Source organism: Lepisosteus oculatus, chromosome 16 (assembly GCF_040954835.1).
Source record: "Lepisosteus oculatus isolate fLepOcu1 chromosome 16, fLepOcu1.hap2, whole genome shotgun sequence".
NCBI lineage: Eukaryota > Metazoa > Chordata > Actinopteri > Semionotiformes > Lepisosteidae > Lepisosteus > Lepisosteus oculatus.
In genome coordinates this window covers 11,712,579-11,730,183 of record NC_090711.1, presented here as the reverse complement: position 1 = coordinate 11,730,183, position 17,605 = coordinate 11,712,579, and the positions used below count along the sequence as shown (strand labels likewise).

At 40.4% G+C, this 17,605-nt stretch overlaps 1 protein-coding gene across 1 annotated transcript; it reads right to left on the bottom strand.

Annotated features, from left to right (window-relative positions):
• Positions 1–909: 909 nt before the first annotated feature.
• Positions 910–16,451, bottom strand: sall4 (spalt-like transcription factor 4). Its single transcript, XM_006639422.3, has 4 exons — positions 16,104–16,451; positions 6,098–8,566; positions 5,201–5,505; positions 910–3,915 (listed from the first exon to the last, which is right to left on the bottom strand). Exons 1-4 carry the CDS (start codon positions 16,168–16,170, stop codon positions 3,478–3,480), a joined length of 3,279 nt encoding a protein of 1,092 aa, XP_006639485.1. The 5' UTR covers positions 16,171–16,451; the 3' UTR covers positions 910–3,477.
• Between the last annotated feature and the right edge of the window lie 1,154 nt (positions 16,452–17,605).

Here is a 17,605-nt window from a genome sequence, read left to right as displayed (position 1 = left end):
TCACATACCTTACGCCAATGCAGTAACCCCCATGCTGTGTGGGTATCACTGTGCTTGCTTTTTAATCAAAATTAAGGAATTTACGGGCAATATTTGATCCGGCCTGACTTTTCACCCTTGTGTGCAGAATATTGTAAAGACATCCTTCTTCCATCTAAGGAACATCGCCAGACTGCATTCTATGTTGTCCTTGACTGTTACTGAAGAGCTGGTAAACACTTTTTTCCCCAAGCACTGATTACTGCAGCTCCTGAGTTGCTGGGGTATCTAAATCCACACAAACTCCAATATGTTTAGAATTCGGCAGCCAGAATCCTGACCAGGTCACACGCAAAAAAAAATCACATTACACTTGTGGTGGATTCCCTGCACTGGCTTCCTATCAGATTTTGAGTTGACTTCAAAAAGCCTCATGCTCCCCTATGAGGTTTTAAATGTCACCTCAGTACCGGTCTTGACTCACCAGTCTACTGCCTATCTCACAACCTTCATTCATCTGATTCTGATCTTCTATCAATTCCCCAGCTCATTTTCATTGTATGGGTGACATGGCCTGCTCTTACTATGCCCCAAAACTCTGGATTTCTATCCCCAGGGATAATCAAGAATCTCTACCCTGCGTGCATTTAAATCTAGACTCAAAACCTCTGTTTAAAGTCTTTTACTTAATTCTGCTGCACTTGTAACCACTTTTTACACCTACAGTAAAGCTCTTTGAGATGTAACTTTTAAGAGGGGCCACACAAAATAAAGTGCAGTATGATAGACCTCTCTTGAGCCTCGAGTCAATTTGATCCGGGAACAATTATATGCATAACTAATTTCAGAGTTAAGGGTAGGCCACCTTTTTTCAAAAGTCATGTGGATTATTTCTTCAATCTTATTGGACATAAAACTGGAAACAGAAAATAGGATTTGGAAAAGCCATCCTGTTTTTATTGTTGAAAAAATACCAGAAAAGTAACAGTATGCAGACACTCAAAAAGAGAAACAAAGCCTTCGCAGCCCACATGTACGAAGTCCACACTGTAAACATGCCAAAACTGGCCCCAGTTCATAAAAAAGTAACAGAAGATCCATTTCAGGACATCAACATTTTAATGTAAAAGAATGACACCTCCTGTCAATGAGCTTTCTGCACAGGTTTTTAAAAAGGCACAATGTGGCAAATATATATATATAAGGAGGCAAGATGAAGTAACACTGAACTTAGTTTTGTTTTCTTGGGGTGAAGCTTCCTACAGAGGAAGGGAATTAAATGCACACAATGCAGATTTGTTCCGAGCAAGAGACGTGCAAAGTATCTGGCAATACATTCAATACAAAATATCAGCAGGTTGTGAGAACGACTTGTAAAAGGGAGAGACCACAAAAGCAGTTCAAGAAAATACATTATACCTATACATTAAGACAATACAGAGCATCCACTCTAAAAAAAAAAAGCTCAATATACAAGTTATAAACAAAACTACTCCAAAAATAATAATAAAAAAACAATATTCAGAAATGAGGTAGAAGAATATTCAGCATGGCCCCAGAATCCCATGGAGTACACAGTGGTCTCCTTAAAGAAAAGGAATAAAACAGACTGGTGTATTCGGGCTCTCTGAAGACCAGGGATTCAGTTTCTATTCTTTTGTTGAAGGGGCATTCCACTTTTTTTTTCCTTTTTGAAGAATTGGCCTCTTGAAAAAGCACTTATTTACAAAGTCCTTTATAACGGGTTTGGTTTCATTTAAGAGGAAAAGGATTTCTAAAAGTTTCTAATGTGGAGGGAAACAAAAAAGTTGGGACGATTCATTTGTAGTGAACAACAAACTGCATGAATTCGCCTTTATTGCTCCTCCTTGAAAGATGGGGGGGAGGGGAGTTCATGCAAGCATTTCAAGAGAAATAGTGTTTATCAAGAGAAGCTTTCTGAACAAATGGTAAATGTATACTCTTCACCATTTGCCTTAAGGGCAAAGAGGAATTATTGTAATCCAAACAGACCCTCACCATGGCAAATTCAAGAAATCCATTCTCCCCATTGAATTGCAAGTTACCTCTCCACTCCAGTGAAATTTGCTTTGTGTGATATAGAACAGAGGAATCACTGGAATTAAAAAAAAAAACTCTGAAACCTCAGCAGAAGATGCATAAAAAGCAAGCAAATTTAAAGTGCAAGGAGGGATGTAAGTAGTCAGTGTTGCAACGGCTTTTAGGCTAATCCAAAAGGCTTCAGATCAGAAATAGAAGGACAGAAAGGAAAAGGAAACATTTAGAAACAAGACAATTCTGGAGGTCTTTAAATATTTCAGAACAAATACATATTTATTTCTTTCTTCTCAAATTCTCCAGCCTAGGACTGCTTTGCCTAAAAACCAGATGGGGAAAAATGCCACTAATCCCACACCTCTCATAAACTAGGTATCTACGTATACATACCATCTTCGAAAGTACAGAAAACTGCAAGGGTAAAATTGTATGACTTTTGTTCAGTACTCTCAATTTAGAGTTAAGGTCAGGCACTTGAAGTTAGAATTGGCTCTCAGATCTAGTATAACATCAACTAGCCCATTTTATCAGCAATTTTGAAAAAAATACCCAGACATTTTAAACAGTTTCACTACACACATCTTCCAAAACAAAGCCAAAGACACAACCAGGTCAAATACCTACTCCTTTGACATGCAATCACCACTTTTTCACAAATGTATGAACATGGTTTGGGACAAGTTTCAAAGCCATTTGTAAAACTGGTATAATGAAGACTTCCAGAATTTTCCTTTGTGTCCCTTTATAGGTAAGAAAGCCAAGAAATCACAAAAAAGCCTTATTTCCCCAAAGACGAGACACACGTTCAAATCCACCTCCAATAATGGATCTTAGAAAATGTACATTTACAAATCCAGTTAATGGTATTAAGAGTCTAAATCTTTCAGAAATTACTGAAAAACTGCAGGTCATTTTAAGTAGAGAGACCTATTGTAAAGTCAAAAACTTTTCAAGTAAGAAATACATTCAACATCTGGGACAGAAAGTCTAAAAGGATGGCAGTCTTATGAAAGTTACCCGCATATCTTAAACATACAAACAATATAAATCAAAAGATCTCTACAGTAGTTTGTTTCAAGTTCTACACAAACACTAAGACTTAACAGAGGTAAACTGTTCAAAATTTTGGGTGAAAAGGGAGGGAATATTTTAAGGCTGTACACTTCCAAGTTATTTAAAAAAAGGTAAATATGGCTTGCAGGACCCGCAATTTTTGTTCAGCAAGTGGAGAAAAAAAAATCCCAAAATTTCGCAAAGCAAAAATAAAACAAAAAGTGATTGTACTCATTAATGAGCAAATGTTCAATAGAAACATAGCTACCATAAAAACCTTTATACACTTCAGTAGGAAAATACGAGGTTTTGTCGTCATATCCGTAAAAAGGAAACAGCAAAAAAAGACCTGTGACTAAAAATATCTGCTCCTCGTCTGGGTCGATTTTAATTCACTGCAATTTTGCTTTCCTCCATGAAATGGGGAAACTGGTGTTGTTTCGGCACACTGTCTGCTCCATTCTTGTTGATTTCAGCTACCGTGGCTGGGAGGCCTGACTGAGTTCCATCCATCTTCAACAAGCCACCACCTGAGCCGACGAGGGGGCCCCCAGCAAGACTACCCGGCAGTGGAATGCCTCCATTTTGGATCACGGAAATCTCATTGTTTTTCATCGCTAACCCATTTGTAAACACAGCAGCATATTGGTTCCACACAGATGGATCAATGTTGATTGGTGGAGGAGCCAAATCTTTGGTTGGAGGTACCATCTCGGACCCCATTTTGGGTTCGGCTCCTGGACCCATCAGCGCCATGGGGTTATCCAGAGACAGACGCCTACCCCGCCTGGCGGAGTTATTCCACATGTGAGTTCCAACATGGACCTGTTGAGAGGAGCACAAAGCAGTGAGACACCACGCTGAATCTCAAGCTTGATCAGCATGTCCATATGGTACCACAGCAGCATCAAGCATTTCATTATCAATTCAGACTACCCTCACAGCATAGCCAAAGGAAAAAAAAACTAAACTGAAAGGCAACCTCAATACAAAAGGTATACAGTATAAAGGATAAATGGACGGTGCTTGGCCGTTTTTTATTACTACCTGACTATTACCTTAAAGGGCAGGTTATGTTGCATTAACTAGTAATCAGAGGTAGAATAGAAACGAGAGCACCACATGTCCCTCAAGGAGTGGAAGTGCTCATTCCTGGTGCAGAAGTCAATTCCAGTACTAATAGTTCCTAGTAAGAACAGCAGCTGAAGCACAGAAAGGCTAATTTGGGGTTATTTGTGAAAGAGCAGCGTCGTCAAACTAGAGAATTGGAGTGTATAGCAAACTAAGATCACTTCCAAAGGTTTAAAGCTTAGGTCCTTGTCAAATGTTTTGCAATTTGAAACCCAAATGCACTTGTTTCCTTGGAAACAAATCACACTAAAACCAAACTGAGTGATGTGTTCGTGCGAGCAGACTGAGTTATTAATGCAGAATTTAACTGCATCACTCGTTCTACAAAATGTATTGTTGTTGTTGTTTTACGCTTCTCATCATTAATGAGTAAGGAATAATTATTTCTGATAGAAAGACCAACATCCTTAGCAAATTAAGGTAAAAGTAAAAATTGCCTTTGGTTGAACCTCCCTACACTTTATTTCTCTGGAAATACAATAGATGCATATAGAAGTGTTCTTTTAACTTGCACAATTATGAATGAAAAGCACAGTATGCATCATCCCTTATGAAAAATCCTTATAGTTTCTGCTTGGCAAGAAAGAAGAAGTTTGTAAGGTATGTGTATAAGGTGTAAGTTTGGTATGAAGCTGGAAGCGCACAAACTTAAAATTCATTTTCAAATTAGTTCAAGATTTATTGAATTTTCCTGGTATTAGACAGATGAAGTCTAAACTGAAAACAATGTTAACACGGAACCAAGTTCTCTGTAAGTGAACTAGGTTTTTGCGAATTCAAACCTTCCGCTGCTGGTTATGCAAAATTATGAATTCCACAAAACACTAATCAAACCCATTGTTTTCCAAACCTGTTGTCATCCATCCACAGACAAGGCACTGCAATCCTTATTTTTTAAGGTTTGTGGTCATGGGGAAAGGGTATAGGAGATCAGCACCCTCAATATACCCTGCACAGACTGGAGATAATAGTTCCTTACCTTAAGGTTGCCCTTGGTGGTGAAGGCTCTCCCACAGATGGTGCAAGCAAACGGCTTCTCCCCAGTGTGAGTACGCTCATGAATTTGCAGGGCGCTGGCAGAGGAGAAGTTCTTTCCACAGGTGTTACACAGGTGCTGTTTGGCAGAGCGGCGTGGAGGGGCAGAACCAGGGAGGTGCAGCCCTGACCCCATGGGTACCTGAGAGACAAACTGGCTCGGGCAGCCCACACCACGCTCCGGTGGAATCTGCATCTCCAGTTTAACGAGACTCGGAGGAACTCTCATGAACTGCATATGGCTAGCACCTAATGGCAAGAACAAAACAAAGAGAAACAAACTCAAAACACAGCTCAGGAGTGCGATTGGGTGAATGAAAGAAAAATAACTATCTACATTTCCAGCATATTTTAGCAATAAGAACAAAGATCCTCCTTGAAAGGTTATTTAAGTACTACTGTGGTGTAATGAAAAAAACAAAAGTAAAAAAAAAAAACATGGCAAAGGAAGAGATCATCACGTATGCCAAATGATTTTTAAATACGCTAAACTCATGATAAATTAATCAGGTCCCAGTTCTAACCATTTAAGGCATGATGGAACTCTCCCATCCCTCTGAGTAGCACTGGTCTTTGATAAAAGTTAAATAACATTAAGTACTTGGTTTATGGCAGAAAGTGATTGATTAAACTGAAGAATTGTTAAACCTAGGGTACAAGCTGAACACCTCCATTCTATTTTACTACTTGATGTTTGTTGCTGCTAATTCTCAACTATGGGGCTGATATTCTCATTAATTAGGTGTCTGAGCATGAAATCAAATTGAATTGCCATTCCTGGGTCCCCCCTTTAGCAAAGTGTACTCAAATGCATGCACAGATGAACCTATGGAAGACTTACCATAGTCACCATTTGAAATAGACAGACCAGGCTCTTCCTTGATTGCTTTGGGAACAAAAGTGGCAGACGTCAGATCCAGAGCACCATTGGGTTCAGGATCAAGAGAACCACTATCGGACTCTGTTCTGGATGCCACCCTACTGCCGTCTTCGGGGATAGCAGAGTCTGGAGACTTGGACTGGTTGCTTCCCACCTGGCTGTCCACTGGTGATGCCGACAGGAAAGAGACGGAATCCGAGACAGTTGGGCTCCTGCCATTTTGATAATCCTGGTCCCTGGGCATGGCAGGCAAGTCGCTTAGTGTACCGTCACCTTCCGAGATGACGCTGGTCTGCCGCTGCAAGTTCAAAGAAGAGGCGACATTTTTCATGTGATTCTCCAAAGCAGCAATGCTGGAGAACAATGGCAGTGGAGAGTCAGTTTGCTCTTCTTTCACAGCAGGAGGGGGAGGCAGGGCTTTCGGGACGTCGCTGGCAGCTTCCTGCGTCTCCTGCTCCACCTCGGGCTCATCCAGGCTCTCTTCGTTAAAGCTGTTCAGTTCAACAGCCTTGTCGTCTAGAAGGGGAGAGTCCATCTCAGACCCTTCGAAAGAATTATCCGGCAGTGGAGTGTTGGGAATCTGGCCTCCCATGTGCATGCGGATGTGCTGCTGTAGAACCACAGCATTGGTGAACTTCTTCTGGCAGATGGGACACGAGTGTTGCATCTTCAGAGGTGTGTTAGCCCTGTGGACACCATAATGGGCCTTCAGGTTGCCCTTGGTAGAAAACGCCCGCCCACAGATTTTACACTTGTAAGGCCTCTCCCCAGTGTGAGTGCGGTAATGCATTTTCAGCGAACTCTGGCAGCTCAGCACACGGTGGCAGATTACGCACTCATTTGGGTCATCGGTCTTCTTCTCGAGGCTCTCCACCATCTGCTGAAGCTTTGCAGTTCCGGAGCTCTGCTCACTCGGAGCAGTGCCATTCACATGGGGCAGGCAGCCCAGGCCTTCTGGGGATTCCATGTTCTGGTCTGAACCCGTGTCCTGGTTGAACATGCTAGAGGAAATGGATGTGCCGTCGCTTCCTGAAGACGACGGTCTCTGGGAATATTGTTCGCTACTGTCCTGGGAAGGTTTGAAATTCTGCAGCACAGGTGGGTGAAAACCAGAGGCAGAGGCCAGTCCTAGCACCGGCTTGCTGTCTACAAAGTTGGACTCATCTGGAACCATAGACATTCCATAAGGAATCCCACTGCTGGTGGGAATGTTGTCAAGGTGCTCTGGCACAGGGTGAGGGTTCATCCGGATGTGTGGATACTTGTCTTTGTGCCTCTGGAAATGCACCTTGAGATTTCCTTTGGTTGTAAACCGGTTTCCACATATATTGCATTTGTAAGGCCTTTCCCCAGTGTGAGAGCGCAAATGGATCTGAAGAGCGCTGTCGTTTCCAAAGACTTTTCCACAGAACTTGCACTTGTGCTTAAACAGAGGCTCCTCCGACCCAGTCTTTGGTTCAATGGTAATGTTGGGTGGCTTGCCTTTCCCTTTTTTCAGGGGATCCAGACCAGCTGAAAGGGCAGAGAAGGGGTGCTGGAAAGCCAAGGTTCCAGGAGATTGAGGCAACAGAGTCGGAAGCCGGGAAACTAAATTGGGGTGACCCTTAGAACCATCTGGCTTAGGGGGCACCATTCCTCCAATTCCTGAGAGAGATGCAGGAATGTTGTGGGAATGAGGTAGCTTTCCTTGCTTCAGGCTTTCAATAGAAAGGCTTTGTGAACCAGTTCTCTTCCCAATCAAGGCAGCAGCAGCAGAAAGCTGTTGCGACAAATGAGCTCCCAGGGCTTTCAAGGGGTCTACAGCCGCGCCAACAGCAGACGGAAGGCCATGAGGAGCCATCATGGCCACCTGGATCCGAATTTGCTCAGTTAGCTGGATTTGCTGAAGCTGCTGCTGCTGCAAACTCACCAGCTGCTCAAGAATCATAGGGATGGCGTTTAAGCTGGCTAGCGGCTGAGAGGTTTTACCAGGCAAATCAGATGAATGCTGAGTCACAGCCACTTTAGTGCTGGGCATAGTCTCCAATGTAACATTAGTGTTTTGCATTTTGGGGGCTGGCAAATAGGAAACAGAAGGGTTTTCCGGTGCCTCTCGTTTTGGGGGCTCCTCATGGTTCATTTCCGTCTCTTCCTCCATGCTCTCTGCTGCCCCAAGTTGGGATTTTAACTGTGGGTCACCAGGGGACAGGCCTTCCGGGTTTTCAGTGTGGAAACTCTCATGTGAGCCTTGTGAAAAGTCGGGAACTACCCCTCCGTCGCCATCTTTCATAATGACCACCTGCTGGCTTTTAGTGCAATTTTTCTGATGCTCCAGGAACTCGGACTGGTCAAAGAACTCCGCGCAGCACTTGTCACATACACAGGTCTCTTCAATCCTTTTTCTCTTCGCCTCAGTCCCTTCGTCTTCAGTTGGGCCTTCATGCAGAGCCCCTAAAAAGGAAAAAAAAGACTGAGGCTAAACACTTTAAATCAAGGTATTAAATGTATCACACTGATCAACAAGTAGCTCAAAGAACCGTCTTGGGATTGGGGGGAATCCTAGCACAGGGGTTGACAACCAGAAACAAGTGCAGCACTCGATGATCTGGTGCTTTTCTCTCATCTGAAAATGTTCATGACTTAACTACAGAAAATGTCCAATATTTTCCAGCTCTTGAGCAGGTACCTCTAAATCGTGCAGGATCCTGGTATTTGAGGGCCGAGTTCCCTGTTCTTGGCAGTATTGTCTTTGTTTCAGACAGCTTGAGTAGTCAATTAAATTAACTTCAATATTTAGGCATACATTTCGAGGTCATATTCTTTAAGAAAGCTGTATACAAAAGCTACAGAAGACATGAGCCTGGTTAAATTAAAAATAGTTCGTTTTTATAATACTGCAGTTTCCACTGGATAAATTGAATGTTTCGGAACAAATTGCACAAAGTGTTGCAGGAGATAGATCAAACCCTCTACTTACTCCACTCTGAGAAGCAACACAAGTGGAACCCAAACAAATTTCAAGACTGGCCATTTAAAAGAGCAAGAACATTTGAAAATAGAAGTATTTCACTTTCTCTCACTGGAATATTAACCAATCTAGTCTTACAATCACAACATTACAATGGGGATTGTTTCATTTAAGGCAACTAAATGCATTCTCGTCACAATTCAGAAAATCTAGAGACACTCCCAAAATAGCCAGTTTTCATTCACAGATATTAATGTGTTAATGTTTTTTACAATACAAAATATGGTCGGTTTAATTTATTACAAATCCCAGTTCTCGCCACTAACTGAAATACGTCAAGTTAAGTAGAAGACATACAGAATGTGATGCGGATCCATTATGAAATGGTGTGTTCAAAACTACAATGTTTAGCCTATCCAATACATCAAATAGAAATGTTAGATCTGCAGACTAAAGTGTCTACAAGCCATTTTCCATTTAACAAATCTCTTTCCTGCCAAGATCACAGAAAATTAAAAAATAACCTTGAATTGACCTGCTATCTTGAACTTTCAAAGCAAAATGGGATCAACTGCCAGTTTTGAATGCATTAACGCAGGATGCACCAGTGAGGTGGCTATAGGTTTTCACTTTACCAAATCCTCTCGGCTCCTCGGATACTAGTGCTTTAAAGAGGCCACAAGAACTTGCATACACACCAGATCTCCAGAACTACAGCTGGTCCCCTGTATGATCATATTCAAGTACAACAATACTGCCAGATTATTCACGGAGGAAAAAAAAAACCAGCTGAGTGAAAAAACAAAAACACAGGCTAACATTCACAATCTACACAAAGTACGAAATCAGAGAAATGGCCCCCGCCAGCCCAATGCTTGAGAGAAAACATTCTTACAAGCACTGGTTAACACCACAGCTTTTCCAGTTTGATAGGGAAAGTGAGACTGCTCCACTAATCTACAGACTAACAGTCAATCCACAGAGAAGTGAAGAGCAAAAACCCAGAGGGGATGCTTGTCATCACTTATACAAAGTGCATTCCCCAATGTTAGGTTAATCTAACTGGTCACATAAAAAAATAGCCTTACCGTAACCAATTTTATCTAATGAAATACATTTATATTTCATTTTAGCAAAACAAATGTTTTGTGCAAAACACAGCCATATACTGTTGTTTGAGGTGAAGGAAGGGAAACAAGATACCACCGACAGGAGGATGCTCACACATCTAGACACCAATGGAGTTGCAGACAGAAACAATGGGACCCCCAGCTTGTTCATCAGAACTTTAACCCAACTAATTTAGGGTCAGTGATGAGGGAAAGCTACTCATGACAGGGCAACAGCCAAGTTTAATGAAAAAGGAGGCTTAACTCTTGTTCCCAATGGCACACTACAAATTAACCTCCAGAGTATCTTTGGGAGGTGACACAAAGCCACAGTACCCAGAGAAAGCACCATATAGACACAGGAAGAAGATGCAGATTCACAGCAAACCACCCAAGTCTAGAAAAGGACTTGGGTTAAGCAGTGCTAGCTATTAGTGCTGTACAGGAACCCCCAGCTGAGCTTTTAAAATTTTTTTCACACGTTTACTACATTTTAAGAGGTAACTGATAAATAAATCTAACAATGTGTAATCTTAAAATCCTTAACCAAACACAGTATAGCCCTTACGCAGAAGAAAAATCAGGGTAGCTCTTTTTTTTTAACTTGAAAATTTCAGGTTACAAAAACCTTTTGGATTCAGATGACCTGAAACACAAATCCAAATAATAAATGAACCATTGAGGTATCTCCATTGTTTTCTTGTCCTCCAAACTCAGAATTCCAGGAATGTAATCTCCAAGCAGCTCATAATCCAATAAATGGAGGGAATGCAGTGTTTCCCAGCAGGGAACAGTGACACACAACTAAAGAATCTGCACTCAGGGAGACCATATCTCCGAGGTGCTTTTTAAAAAGTAGAGAGCGTTTATAAAAATGGAAATTAGCCAAGAAAGTAGAAAAAGGCGATTTGCAGTTAATTTTTTTTTTTTACAATTAGCTCCAATTACCTGAAAACTGTAAAAACATTTGTTTTCCACTAGTTAATTTCAACTTCCAATACATTCCAACATTGTCACCATCTGCTAGGGATAAACTGATAACCAATGAGATGATGGGAAGACATTACAGATAAGCAAAGGTGAAGTCAGTTTGTTTCTATTGGAAATTGGGAAGTCACCATTAATAGTAAGTGATCATTATTCATTATATGAAAATATATGCATTAATAAACTAGGAAATCACTGGAGATAATTGCTTTTCATAACGGAAAATAATTTAGAATACAAACTTAGGTTTAAACATTAGCCCAGATCTTATCAGGAATGTTTGTGTGTGTTGTGAGGGGAGGGGGGGTCACAGTATTTATCCATTTGCTTGTCACAATAGGCATTCCATCAAATGCTAAATATTACAAAAGGCTGAAACAGTGTTACCAAATACCATGGCAAATCCCCTGTGAGCAGATACCTGCTGTGGCCCAACACCAAGAGCCCCTGCTTTTCATTAGCATCTGCTGAGGAGGGGAAGCAGCTGTGATAGTGGATCAGAGGGGGCAGGTCTATGCAGCACGTGCTGAAAATGCTTTATCCCCCATTTATAAAACAAATGGCAGCAGGAAAAAGCAACCACCCTTAACTAGTGGCTTTTAATGGAGACTCAAAACTAAGCCTGCAAGAAGGAGAAACCTACTTGAAAGCAGTTTGCATTTCTGGCCAAACAAACAAACTTGCACAAATTGCAATGAAGCAATGGCAAAATAATATTATTTAGGGGTAGAAAGGGACCAAAATTAAGGAAACCAGCTTGATGAGCGTAGAAAAATGCTTTGGCTTATACAAGACAGCTAGTGTCAAAAACCTGAAAAAGATCAAAATGCCAAGGAAAGAGTTTCGGATCAATTTCCACCAACTGCACATGATTTGAAATTGGTCTTGGGGATACATGCAAAATATTGCCATCACATTATCACCCATGCAACCATTCGGGACAAGAGCCAAGATTGCTGCATTTTGGCTGTTTTGTAGTTACTGGGAGTTTTGTTGTAAATAATTTAATTCACAGTACCAGCACTGAGTAGTTGGCCTCCTGTTCTTACAGGAGGAAGTCATTGAATTTGGACAACCAAAACGATATGCAAAAGTACAGGCACATACTCCACTTGGTTGGAATAATGTACACCAAGCATTGAAATTCCGAGACTGAGAAGTTTTCCATAAGCTTGCCTACACTTGGAAAGATTTGCATCAGGATTTTAATGGAGACAAGGGAATGATGCAACAACAAAAGATTGGCTTCAGAAAGAATGACATCCATAAAAAAATAACTTCCTCCAAGACTAGAATAAAATCAAGTATGCAACGGTGGTCTATCAATGAACACCATAAGAGTTAAACACCATGAGTAATGGTATTCACTTCAATATATTCAGTTAAGAAAAGCGTTTTAAGAGAACCATACTTAATAAATAAGGATGTCTGTCTAGGGAAGCTGTTCTCAAGCAAGATCAAGTACGTATTGCACTCTAGGTTAAGAAACTCCCAACAGCTGAAGCCACCTCTTTAAGAAAAAGGGAGAAGTGAAACACTAAGGTTCTGTATCCTAGCCAGCCTTAAAGTGCAAGCTCTGTTGTCAAGGTCAATTGCAAAGTGCCCGTTATTGTAAGTTTGACATCAGCCTACCATGCACAACAGGCAGCGAGAGGCAAAGGTTACTACAGCAGCTTTGTCAAAATGTCACCAAGTGGTTTTGTTTCAAGCCAAGGGCCCAGGGACTGGGAGCTATCTACTATGAAGTTTGAGTCACAACAAGAATGTCAAAGGCATGCTTTTAACCAAGTGCCAAATTCAATGCCTGTATATTTCTGTACAGACTGTAGACTGTAATGAGTTACATTCATGGGTCACAGCAACAGCTCCTGCTGAAAAGCAAGCAGACTCTTGAGGTTTGAAAAAAAAATAAGGGAGACGGAAATACAGAACCTTTCAGAGCTGTACAGTTAATCATCAGGTTAGGGTGTGAAGTTCAAGAAAGGAAGATCTTTTTCAAAGGACTGAGCAACATTAAATTAAAAACAAAAAAACTGACAATGTACATCTATACTAGCAAACAGGCAGCTATGTTTTCCAATGTGATCAGCAGCATTGACGTCTAACAAATATGCCAAAATATCTCCTTCTCCCCCTCACTCCTTATAGAATATCTATGCTTAGGTAAACACTTAATATTGATAAAAAAAACAGTAACAAGCAAGGATACTACTTTCTGGTGATAGTGCCTTTTTTAACAGAAAGCAATGATATAATTGAAGACATCTCAAACGTCTTATCCAATTTAAATTCACAGACCCCTGACTCAAACAAACCCCACTGTAAGAACGAAGGTGTTGCTGGTTGCAGAGAGAAATGAATATACTGCATTGATATTTAATTCGTCTGTAACTGACTGCAAGCAGCAATTTAAGAGCCTAATTGTTAAAAATGCTAATTCTTTCGTGCAAAAGAAAGGGCAGGCCAGACTTGTTAATAGCCCAACAGATGACTAGAGGGAAAATGTTGCAAATGGCATTGTTTAAGAATGGCACAAACTCTTCAAACCAGTTCTAGTTAGAAAAGAAACAATACCTTTGTATATACCTCAAATAGGAGAAAAGGAGAAGTATCAAATATGTATGAGTAACTAATAGCGGCAATAAAACCAGCTACAGTAAAAGTAAATCGATAGTTTAGATTTGTTGTACATATTCTAGAGACGTGTACAAAGAGGCAATTAAAAATACTTAAGTATCCAATACTGTATTTTAAATGCTGATTGTAATTAAACACACATAACATTAAGTAACCACGCAAACCTCATTCTCTCAAAGTGATGCGAGGAAAACCTCTTCCATTGAACTTGTTTTCGGTTATTTCTACAGATATGGAACAGCGGCTATTAACAACGATGCGTGTTCATGAAAGCTTGAATTTCTGATTTTTAGATTTAGCGTTGCAGTAGCCCATTTAACCCCGCGAGGGCGCCAGAGAGAAGGACACCTACAGTGCTGTACCTTTACCCACTTGAGAGATTGTAGATTGATTTACTAAATGGAACAACTCTTTAGAGCAGAAAGACAGCGCACTGGATCCTAAAAACCAACCCCTTTCTCGGAAACAAGAATGCGACGTCTTGCAGTATAGTAAAAAAAAATTGACGCCAGTAATTCATTAATGAAATTTACACGTGTAAAACTTTGGTTGTATTAGAAAAACAGTACTTCGAATGCACGGGTAGACGTTTATTGGACAATTACAAAAGCAGAAAAAAAGTAATTATCGTTATGAATTTGGCGTTTCTCCGGTCATTCACTTTAATCTCCCAGTTTGAGTACATGCGTCACACCAGCTTGCAATGTAAGGACGGGTGCTGGGGGCAGCTTTTCAACTATTTACATATGGAAACTCCAAATCGACCCCCTACAACACTCCGCTCCATCCCCCACCACTCCATATGCACAAAAGGAAACAGTCATGCATTAAACTAGGGATTTATTACCTTTTGGTCAGTTTACTCTTCATGAGTCACATTTCATGGCTACCAACATGTTGAGGCACCTTTGTTTAAAGGGGACAATAAAATGAAGGCTATAAACAATAGAGGTTTCAAACTATTTTCACTCGGTTTTGCCATCATCCAATAAAGCCCCCCCCCCCCCAATCATAAAGCCGAATAAGATGACCATTTAAGGGCTCCCCAATTTATTTTCCAAAAACCATCCCAGGCAAAGAAAAAAAAAGAATCATTCCTCAACAGTAGATACCCAAATACTACAGATCTGAAGAGACTCAGGGCTTTAAATTATATTGGTATGTATCCTATAAATCAATAATAAAAAATAACGTATACACTAAACCCTCCTGTAAAAAAAAAACTTCATGTAAGAAGCTGATTGGTTGCGTTTTTTAAGGTACATTCAACCATATTTATATGCGTTTAATCTCACTTATTTAAAATAGTGGGGCAACTTTTTTTAGACTAAAGTTGGTCATAATTTAACACTTGACAAAACGAAACAAAATCAGCAATATGCTGTCACAGCATTTTTCCCCCCCAGAGGCACGCACCTGGCGCATTAAAATAAATATGAAAATAGCATTAGGTTTGTACGAAGAAAAAAAATGTTATTTTGGCAAGTCGGAAATCAAAGATGGCTGTGAGGGTCATGGTATAGGGTCTTCTGCGGCCGCGACCTCAAGGCACAGTTATATATATATAAAAAAATCAAACGTTTAATAACCTAAAACTAAGACCCAAACGACTACCCGTTCATCATAAAACGCAATTAAAGAGATTTATCAGTAAAGTCCAAATATACCCAATGTGCCGGTTGGATTCTCTTTCAAGTTTTGACCAGCGTCCATCACGAACAAGTTTCAATGAGATCAATAGCCACGCCAAAAGCACACAGGGGCGAATCGCATCTAATGGTCAGCGTGAGTTAAAATACGTAAAGCTAGTCTAAAGCCTAAAGAGAAAAAGAGAAAAAAAGCGAGCTCTTAAAGTTAGAAATGGAATCGGTGCATATTGTGGAAAAAAAGTAACAGATAACAGCATGCACTGGTCAGCAATAGGCAACTCCTTTCTCTCCGGCCATCTCATATTCTGTTGCAGCCTATTGATCACTCTCCGATTACCGTTTGTTAAACTAATGTTGCTATTTATAACTTAACCCAAGTCAAAGGTTTAAAAAAATCATAATAAGCAGCAAAACGTATCAACTGTGCAATGAGATTGATCATGCCGAACAATTTCTTTCCCCCGTCAAAATTAAGAGATTCTTTAGTAAAGCGCACGGTCAGTTCCAAGGGTCACGATCCTGGCCAAAGTGCAACCAAAAGTGGGAAAAACAGTAAAAAAAAAATAAAAATCTACTTTCCACTAGTTGATTAAACTCCAAACAGCTTCAGTTCGCACAGTTCCGCCGACCCAACTCACCATTTTCCGCCGAACCGGTCTCCTCGGAGTTGATGTGTTGCGGCTTGGCTTGCTTGCGCCTCGACATGGTACCACCATCGGGAGCAAAATAGTAACAATATTTTTTTCCCTTCTTTACAACAAATTCTCAGAGTTGGGAAATTAGCCCTTCAAGTAGAAATGCGCATGTCAGAGTAATTATGATTATCAATAATGCATTGCGATTTATCATGGGTCTCTGACAGCTGATTGGCTCCAATCCAAGTGCTTACAGATTATTCAAATAAGACCCATTGATGAGAAACGCAGAGTGCAAAAAGGGGGAGGGAGATGAGAGAGAGAGAGAGGTAGGGGCAGAGAGAACATGCATCGAGCAGAGGGAGCGAGAGAGTGAGAAATTGTACAGCATCCAGGGAAACACTAACACAGATTCACCCTGCTTCGGGACTATGGGAACTGTAGTTTGTTTTTTGTTTGTGGAGGGGGAGAGTTCTTTTTCTTTCATTTTCTGACCGGACCGGACTACTTCCCATCGCCCACACGCGTAAAACCGTGACATAAAGGACTTTTTTTTTAATGCAAGCAGCTGGATGAATTAGAATCACCTCCAGCAAAAGCAGCCCGAGCAAACGGATTGTTATCTAAACAATGCGCGTGTTATCCAAAATAAAATTCTCGAAAGTTTGCATCTTACTGTAACTGTTACAAAAGTCATTTCAACACAAAACACGTTTTCGCCTTTTCCATCACGTCCTTGAATTTCCAAACCTGTCTAGAATCAGTTCATTATTAAATTATTAAATATCCTTTTTTTGTGTGTTTATATGTAGCTTCTAAAAGCGCGCCTCTAATTTTTTCCCTCCTCGAATTCGGGTTTGGCATTAAAAGTGTTGTAGCATGAAAAAAGACAAATCTATGAGTTTTTTTTTACTATATGTAGAATAAAATAAGTAGTATAAAAATGTTCACATATATTATAAATGTCCTGCGATGAGTTGCCCTCCCACTAAGAATGTATCCAGTTTCCAGCCTTGAGCTAATTATCTAAACGGGTTAGGCTCTGGCTCATAACAACTATGTATTGGACTGAGCTGTTATTGAAGATAGATAAATGCAAGTCGTTGATTCACTCACTTTATTGCCGAGGGAACCCAAATTAAAAGTTAAACATAGGATAATTTAATCAAGATTAAAGCGTCGTTTCAAGCGTCTTTTTTAAAACTGCATGTGGCTTAAGTCCTGGGTGGGGCACTGGCGCCCCTCATATTGTTAATGACCAATAGACCTCTATAGAAATATCCCAAGTTTTCTATGCAGAAGTAAGACATTTCTATAGAGGTTATGTTTGTAAGAGGTTGCATTCTTGAACAAGGTTGTCCACTCAGATGTTTCAGTGAAATATTTAACTATATACAATACAAAATGGTTAGAAAAGTGATAGAGTCAGCTAAATAAATTAATTGAGGTTTGTAGTAGAAAATATACAGCACAATGGACAATTACGGCACGATTATAAGATATCT

Coding starts and splice junctions, on each gene's coding strand:
- sall4 (XM_006639422.3), bottom strand. CDS start 16,170: ATGTCGAGGCGCAAGCAAGCCAAGCCGCAACACATCAACTCCGAGGAG. Junction 5,506..6,097: donor TATTTCAAATGGTGACTATG/GTAAGTCTTCCA, acceptor TCTTGCCATTAG/GTGCTAGCCATATGCAGTTC. Junction 3,916..5,200: donor CCACCAAGGGCAACCTTAAG/GTAAGGAACTAT, acceptor TCCTCTCAACAG/GTCCATGTTGGAACTCACAT.